The 9,274-nt window shown below is 42.2% G+C and overlaps 1 protein-coding gene across 1 annotated transcript in view; it reads left to right on the top strand.

Annotated features, from left to right (window-relative positions):
• The window catches only part of ndufs8a (NADH:ubiquinone oxidoreductase core subunit S8a), a 25,019-nt gene that overhangs the window by 10,948 nt on the left and 4,797 nt on the right, over positions 1 to 9,274 (top strand). The window contains exons 3-5 of the mRNA XM_046045678.1: positions 5,485 to 5,538; positions 6,948 to 7,037; positions 7,542 to 7,650. Of these exons, the coding sequence (XP_045901634.1) occupies positions 5,485 to 5,538; positions 6,948 to 7,037; positions 7,542 to 7,650 (253 nt within the window). The remainder of the gene's footprint in view (positions 1 to 5,484; positions 5,539 to 6,947; positions 7,038 to 7,541; positions 7,651 to 9,274) is intronic.

Genomic DNA, 9,274 nt, shown 5'->3' with positions numbered 1-9,274 from the left:
AACTAGCATAGGAGTCCTCTGTTACTTTGTGACTTTAATGAATTTAGAGCTGATGGAATCTTAAATTTAGCTACAGCACTATCAGACAGACATCTTGTATAGAATTTTTTGCCCAATGGCGTATAGCTCAGCAAAACAAACTCAAAAGTTATCAAACAGTGGTCGGACAAAGAGGGATTCTGTGGGAACACCACTAAATGTTCAATTTCAATATCGTATACCAAAACAAGGTCGAGGGTGTGGTTAAAACAGTGAGTCAGTTCATGAACACTCTGAGAGAAGCCAATGGAATCTAACAGAGGGATAAACGCTGTACTGAAGCTGTCATTCTCAACGTCCACGTGAATATTAAAATAAATATACACACAATACCTACAATAATAACTTAAAAAGGACAAAAAAAGTTGACAACAACTCTATTCTACTCTCTAACTATTCAGATAAGAATTCAGATTATGGGCCAGGTGCTCGGTACACTATAACAAAAACAATTGGTTGCAGTGATTTCCAGCTTAGTGCTAAAGACTAAGAACACGGCTTTCAAATGAGTTATAGTTCAGTTTAGGTTTAGAGCTGATTAGTAGGCTAGAATCAAAGATAGCTGCAACTCCACCTCCTCGGCCTGTGCCTCGAGGAATGTGAGTATTAATATGACTGGGAGGGGTGGATTCATTTAGGCTAACATTCTCCATCACCCAGCCAGGTTTCAGTAAGACAAAATAAATCAATATCATAATCTGATATTAGTTCATTTACTAGTACACCTTTAGAAGAGAGAGATCAGTCCATATTTAATTTTCCTATTCTTCTGCACTATTGCTCTTGTGGTTTTATTGAGGTTTTTATGCACAGCTCCTCTTCTGTTTGCCTTTGCTTTAAATAATTTCGATGGTCGGGGGGCAGACATCGTCACTATAGGATTTTCACTAAGTAACTCCTGAAATGGAGGAGCAGAGAAGTGTGTTAGACTGCGACTCTGCCTCCTGGTCTCAACTCTGGGTTGTCATGGATTTGGTCCACTAATAAACTTGGCCAGATTTCTAGAAATGAGAGCTGCTCCTTCCCAAGTGGGATGGATGCCGTCTCTCCGGATCAGACCAGGTCTTCCCCAGAAAGTCTGCCAATGATCTACAAACCTGGACACCACCTCGACAACCAGCGGCGGAATGACAACATGCGGCTATACATGTCATCACTGGTCAGATTTTGCAGTGGTCCAGAGAAAACTACGGTGTCCGACATTGTTTTTGCATATGTACATACCGACTCAACATTACTCTTAGTGACCTCCGATTGGCGTAACTGGGAGTCATTACTTTGGGCTTTGAATGCTTACGACTATTCCTCCTTCGGACAGTCACCCAGCCACCCCTTCCTGGCTGCTCAGGAGATCCCGGGGGACGGCTACCACAGGCTAACTCAGGCCGTTCCGCACCGACTACCAGGGACTGGCTAGCTAGAGTAGCTGAAGACTGATCTACCAAGGTGCGGAGCCGGACTGAGCCTCGCCTCCACGTCTACAAATAAACTACACTTATTACATGTACCATTACCACTAAAGGAGGCAGAGGAGTAACTGAACATCTGACACACCGATCAGGAGAAAGTAGGAGAGCGAGAGGGAGAAGCCATCGCTAGCTGCTGAGCTAATGTCGCTAACGGCTAAGCTAAAATACTGTAGCGTCAGCTACTAAAACTTTTGAACAACTATGAGATTGAACAGCAGTCACTAAAAGATGGAAAGAACTGTGAGTGCTTAGGCAAAATTACTGTAAGAATAAGTGTTTAGCGGATAGTTGGCCGCTGTAATCTAACAAATGTAACTGGTATTTAGCGAGAGCAGCACAACACGGTACCAACACACAAGCACCAGAAACGGAAATGAGTCGACACGCTTACCGCAGTACATCAGCCTGTGAGAAAGTGAACAGCCAACTTCTAATAAGCTTTTTCAATGTTGCTGGTTAAAGGCCCAGTCTATCTTGGTTACAGCCGGTGCTGCTGACCGCCATCGGAGGCTGCGGGGGAGGAGGGGTTGTCGGAGAATTACTAAGCTTGTCAATTAAACACGGGAGGCGTCACTTGGTTTTATTTTCGTTGGCCAACTTTTGATTCGAGGTTTTTGATGAGGGATGGACTTGTGGAGATTTGAACTGAGATGGACTCATTGCTGGTTGAACTGTGGGTTTTGTATTGAGCGCTTACTGTATAATACAGTTTACACTGGTGAACTTAGTTTTTCTTGTGATCTGTAGGTAGGCCAACCTGATGATATAATATACTATTTAATGCCATGACTTGACTCAAATTATCTTTCTCATATTATTATAATTTGATATTTCTTCACCACCATAACTCTAATTCATGCATCACCTAATTTCATCATAACACAGGCCTGGCCTAAAAGAAAGAACAGTGTACAGGACTCAACGTCCAGTGGGTTTGAAACTTACTGTCCCTCCTCCCAAAAGTTATTTATCAGTGTTAACCTTACAACAAACCCAAAGACTTATGTTATACTGCTAACATGTTTAATCGTTTATTAAATACATCCTGGATATAAAAAAAACTAAGCTAAAATGTAATCACAGTTAAAATGATTAAAAAAATAAAAAGGTTAACAAAACAATTTACTTTTAAAACAAAACCTAAAAAAACAGACTCAAACATGATAGCCATTTAGCTAGGAGCTGGTTGAGTGAAAGGGAAAGGATTTGAGGACATCTACGGGCTGACGTGAGTAAAATTTTCCTTCTTTCCAACTATCAACAAGGATGTTCGTTTGCGTTCAGCTGCCAATTCCACACCTACGCAATGTGTACTACAGTCGCTCTCGCGCATCAGTGGTACGTAACGTGTTGGGTAGTAATACTGTAATATAACTTTACCCAATAAAGAGTAATGTAACGGATTACTATTTCCAAAACAGTTATATTATTACAGTTAGGCTACTAATCCAAGTAATGCTGCGCTACTGAACGCACCATCCCTGACGTAAATGCGTGACCACGCTGCAGGTCAGCGGCACCGGACCTGGACTTATCGGGAGAGAGTGGCGTTATATCACCCACTAATAAGGAGAGTAGCTAATATTGCTTTTTTAAGGACTAAATGCTGAGTAAGTATTTGGTAGTAACTTTATTATTTCTGAGTAAGTTGCCTAGTAGGCTACATTTTGCTGTATGAATGGTTGCTTTTTAAGTCGTCCTTATGTTAAAGGTTTTGGCACGTTATAAATAAATTTTTCTTGTGAATGGTTGTGACAGGTTTTATATAAGACCTTTTCAGACTGCTTTAATCCACAGTGTCGCTCTGCGCTCCTCATCAACAGACAGGAAAACAAAAGCTCTGCGAGGTAACCATGGCAACGGCTTCTGTGTAAGTGTCGCGATCCCGAGAAACTATTGCGGTCGTTCTCGTCTCACGCACACGCCCGCCCGCTGTCAGAGTTGAAATGTCAAACTTTTTCCTACAGTTTATCAATAGATGGAGACTGATCTGTTGTTAGATCTGAGTTTCCTGAAGAATATAACGGTTTTTTAACAATTAGGCCACCAGGTCTTAAACAGGCGACAACCTTTGCAGCTGTCTCTTATTCATTAAAGATCTATTAACTTCTACTGAACTAATTTGAAAGTTAGTAGTTATATTATTTAGCCTAGTTATAGACTTAATTATTTCATGTTGCACTTTTAGCAGTTGAAGTTTGGTAAAAATACAATAATACAAAATAAAAATTATAGTAGTGTTGTAGTCAAGACCGCCCAAATCGAGTCCAAGTCGAGACCAAGACCAGTTCCCTGCATTGCATGGCATGCAGTAAAATGTGGAACGAGATCATAAGTACTTCTCAAATGTAAATGCAAATGTAAATGCTCCGTACTTGTATAGCGCCTTTCTAGTCTTTTCGACCACTCAAAGCGCTTTTACACTACATCTGCATTCACCAGTCATACACATTCATACACTGAGCCTAAGTGCTCAAACGGAAACATTCACACTCACTCATACACTGGCAGAATAGCCACCAGGGGCAATTCGGGGTTCAGTATCTTGCCCAAGGACACTTCGACACGCAACCAGGGGGAGCCAGGGATTAAACCGCCGACCTTCCGATTAACGACCAACCCGCTCTACCCCCTGAGCCACGGCCGCCCATCTGAAAGATCCACTTTCCCATTAAAACACTAAGAGCTGAAATCAATGTAAGTATTGCGGGAGGGGTGACGGTTGTTAACGAGAACACATGTTTAATTAGGGCTATTGGTTGCATTTGAAGCAATAAGTTTTACTTCCTTTTAAAAGTTAGGATGTTAACAATTCAGACAATGCAAAAGCAATTTATTGATATTCCCAGAGTTATGGTCTTAACTGGTCTTGAAATAAAATCCCGAGTCCTCAATGACCGAGACAGAGTACAAAGGCGGTCGAGTCCGAGAGGAGACCATCAAACTTACTTAAGACCACTTTTTGATGGTCTTAAGTAAGTTTTGAGTACTACAACACTAATAGAGAGGTTGCGATGGCGCAGTGAATTAGACACTTGTCTTTGATTCCCACTGCAACACATCCACCAAATAAGTTATTGTCATGGGTCCTGCTTTAGCATCCATCTTATAATAGAGCTGCGGCCAGTTTTATCGGGGTGTAGGGGGGTCTCAGTATATTTTCCTGCTTTTTTGCCCTTTGCCAATCACATGCCTGATAAACTCATTTAGAAAGTGTTTACTGAGGGAATAAATCAGCTGAGAAGTGGCAACATTTTACCTTACCAACACTCTGAGAATGTCGAGGTTTGTTGGAAAACGGCGTACATTGGTCTGACTTTCTACAACTCCACCCGACTAGACCCTAACCCTAGAACACTGGCCTAATATTTGGTGTTGGGTGGAGTTGGTCAGTGTTTGTCTGGACAGTGTGCAAGCAGCTTTATAAAGGCATGTGTTTCACACATAGACTTCACTCGTAAAAAACTTGGCAGCCTGGTTCGTTATAATTCGCGGACACATGGTGGACATTTTACACGGACCAGGTTAAGCAAACAGTGAACACCCAAAGTGCTCCATTAATAAGCTGGCATGCAGCGAACCTACTGCCGTGATAACTGATCGCTGGTGGAAAACTCGGCAATAAAGACGAGTTCTGTGTCTTTTGGCCGAGTTTGATTCTGACTGAAGGGCTGGTTAGTGTTTATCATTGTCAGTGACATCAGAATAACCGCATAACTGAAATGGTGTGCAGTCGATAATGACTAGCAGCTATATACAGCGACAGGCCAGCTGTACTCTAGCTAGGCACCTTTATATGCTTTCTAACTAAACTTTTTTGAAGGTGGGTCTCTGACATTGACAGTGTTGCTCTGGTAAGATTTGTGCATTGGTGTTCATGATACTAACCATTGAATTCACAGTTGGGTCTGTGCAGTGGATGTCTCCACTATATTGATCCTAATGATAATGCACTCTTTACATTCTTTACCTTCAGGCAGCCAGAATCTAGTGAGGTCCTTCAGTGTGTCCACACAAAGGGGAGGATTTAGTAAGTACCACTACAACATAGCTCACTGTGACCTGTCTCCTGTTGAAGGGCTTTCAGGGGTCTGCACTACCAAGCGAGATTAGTGGGTTTGTCTGGGCTTCACTCAGGAGGTGACATCAAGCTGGATCACCTTTAATCTGGGCAGATCACCATGATAGCTATGCTGCATGGTTTACCAGGTTAACTTACAGGATCACATCAAGTAAACCAATCACTGGCAAAAACATGCATCAGTGCTCCTATGAATAAGCAATTAAAATTCTTTTATCAGGAAAACACTTAACTTAGCTCAAGCTTCAAACTATTCAGTCCAACTCTGCTTAAACTGGATTTAGATTATTTAGGTCGAATGATATCCTGCCCTGATATTAAATTAGCTGCCTGCACAGAGAGCAGCTGTGCACACACCTGTTGGATAGGGTTGTGAATGCTGCTCATCACATCATCAACTCGGATGAAAGTCCCTCATAGTCTCTCCTCGCCACCATGGGAATGGACGACCTGGAGCAAAGTTGGTGTTGCTTACAGACCGAGAGGTGAATGGAGAGAAATACTCCTGAAGGTGACACGGGGGATGCTAGTCAGCAAACTGCTCTTTAGTACAGAAAAAGTAGGAGGTCCCCCTCTGCCACTTTTCCCCAGTACCACAAATGTCACGCACACACGTCATTCCCTCCTTCTTCTTTGGATTAAGCAGATTAGACACAACAATAGGGTACTGCTGTCATACTGTTTGTTAGTAATGTTCCTTTTGATAGTTATTTATATTTTTATATAGTCTAGCACTGTGCATATATTCCACGATTATCTTCATTTTAGCCCAGTTATCCAGGCTGAGTAAAGTGCACAGAGTTAAAAAAAACAAAAAAAAAACAGTTCCTCCAGCTGAGTCACTTTCTTTATTTAAAGTGAATTTTAAGTACTTGGAATTGAAAAAGTATTGTTCTTGTTACCCACCATTATTTATGAAGCTTTTTTTTTAGTTTACTAGCCACTTAAAGAACTTTACAACACATGCCTATATTCACCCATTCACCTTCATGTACTGATGGCAGAGGCTGCAAGGTACCAACCTGCTCATCAGGAGGGGTTACGGGTGAAGTAGGAATGATCTTGGATCTAGCATTTAAACTTTGGAAATGAACAATATTTACATGCTCATAGATTCTGTATTTTTACATGAGAAAGGAGGAGATGCCATTTTAATATTTTTAACTAGTTAATTAAAAAGATATAAAATATGTATGAGTGTAAAAAGAGAAAAGACTTCTCGATTTATGAAGGTGACTTCATCTTTTGTATTAAACACTAAATAAGAAATGTTTACATTTCACAGACAGAGTAAGAGGTCATATGTTTAACCTGATCACTCACACACCTCTCTGACTTGATTGTGTTTATGTGTGCAGAGTATGTGAATGCCCAGGACATCCCTACAGACATGAAGTCCATCACAGACCGAGCTGCTCAGACGCTGCTGTGGACAGAGCTCTTCAGAGGTCAGCTGAACTTCACACACTTTAATAATGTGACACATTATAGAATGACTTTTTTTTTCAGCTCTGATTTACAAATCAGGAAAGAGGAATCATTTTCAGACAAAGGGGGACTAATACAGAGTTTTCTTTCTACCAACAATTCATGAAGAATCTATTTTCTTTATAAAGTAGTCAACAGTCGGGGGAAACATTTTTCTTTGATGTCACTTCTTCATGCTGTCCTGCTCAGCACCACTGAAATTTCTTCATTCTTTGACTTACTTGGTTTCTGATGAAATCATTTTCAAATTACCTCAGTGTCACAATTATAAATGTTTCATGAAGTACATTTTCATAAAGAGGATATTGCATTTACACATCAAATGTGACCAAAAGGATCTCTACCAGTTGAAGTGGTTTCGCTACTGTTTTCCCAGCAAAATGTTCTTTGTCCATGGGATCTGCATGTGAGTTTGACAAATGTCCTTTCTCCTTCAAACCTGAGTGATTTTATTGTGATGTCAGGTCTGGGCATGACAATGAGCTACCTGTTCAGAGAGCCGGCCACCATCAACTACCCATTTGAGAAGGGACCGCTGTCTCCGCGCTTCAGAGGAGAACACGCCCTGCGCAGGTGAGGATGCCCACTCAATAACCACTCAGTTTTCTGCACCGCAAAATTATAAGGCCCTATAATAACAACTGCCCTGTATAGATAAAGTTCTAGAAAAAGCAACATGAAATTAAAGCGGCAAGCAGCGTTGGGCGGGCCCTCGCACTTGTAGCGCGTCCGGATGTGAGCCGGCCGAGTTACATATTCTGGAGCTCTGCCGGTGCAGCTGTGAATTTGCTACGCGGTTCCGACGCCGCATGAAGGTGTTATATGTCACTTCCTGCGTCCCCTATGTGGAGCTACATAGCACTTGCCGCTATGGTATTGGTGTGTAGATGTCTGCGGGGTGGGAGAGTTATCAAGCACGTAAAGTTTGGTTCTAATTCCTGTTTCATGGCGAATCATCGAAGCCTCAGACACGGCCATTGACGAAAACTCGCAAATAGCACAACTTTTCATCTTCAATGCCTTTAGAAGGCACAGCAGAAATTGGACGTCGATCCGACTAAATCCCTAGGAGGAGTTTGTTAAAGTACGAAGTGTGTAAATCATCCAAAACTGACCGTAAAATTCAAAATGGCCGACTTCCTGTTGACTTTAGGGTATGGGTTCTTGAGGCTTTTTTGTGCGTCTTGATATGATGCATGTCCCCAGAAAATTAAGTGCATGTAGGTTGAACGTGAACGAGGGGCTAATTGTTTCCAATTTTCTAGGTGGCGCTAGCGAGTCATTTTGCCACGCCCATGCACGAAACCCATAAAATACAAAATTTTTCCCCAGTTCTGACATGTGTGCAAAGTTTGGTGAGTTTTCGAGTATGCTCAGGTCAGACGTGCTCGGGCCTTAATAATTAGTAATAGAAGAAGAAGTAGTTTTATTTATATAGCGCCTTTCCAATTCAATTTTTCAATTCAATTTTATTTATATAGCGCCAAATCACAACAACAGTTATCTCACAGCGCTTTTCATAAAAGAGCAGGTCTAGACCGTACTCTATGATGCTATTTACAGAAGCCCAACAGTTCCCACCAAGAGCAAGCACTAGGCGACAGAGGCAAGGAAAAACTTCCTTTTAAGAGGCAGAAACCCCGAGCAGAACCATGGCTCAGGGTGGGCGGCCATCTGCCTCGACCGGTTGGGGTGAAGGAGAGAGAGGGAGAGAGAGAGAGAGAGAGAGCAGGAGAGGAACAGAGAGAAAAAGAGAGGGATGGAAGGAGAGAGACAGGGGAGGGAGGCAGCCTACACAGTATACACACAGAGGTACAGACAGTAAAGGTGATGTTGCTATAGACTAAATAGTAGTGTTAATGATAACAATCGTAATGTTAATGATTATAATAACAATAATAACAATAGGACTAGTAACAATAGTCGTTGTAGCAGAGGGTGTCGAGCAGGAACACGGGGGCAGCAGGTGACCCGCAGCCACAGATCCAGACTCCACAGCTCCAGAGCCAGAAAACCTGCAGGAAGTGATAGGAGGAGAGAGGAGAGGGACGAGAAAGCACAAGACTACCGGAAAGGGGAGAAGTTGAGTTAGTAACATGCATTAATGGGATGAGGTTGCATACAGAGGGAGAGAAAGAAGAGGAGAGAGGAGCTCAGTGCATCATGGGAAATCCCCCGGCAGTCTAGGCCTATAGCA

This window comes from Micropterus dolomieu, linkage group LG01 (genome assembly GCF_021292245.1).
Source record: "Micropterus dolomieu isolate WLL.071019.BEF.003 ecotype Adirondacks linkage group LG01, ASM2129224v1, whole genome shotgun sequence".
Classification (NCBI taxonomy): Eukaryota; Metazoa; Chordata; class Actinopteri; order Centrarchiformes; family Centrarchidae; genus Micropterus; species Micropterus dolomieu.
The sequence above is the reverse complement of the archived record's forward strand: the minus strand, read 5'-3'. Positions and strand labels throughout refer to the sequence as shown.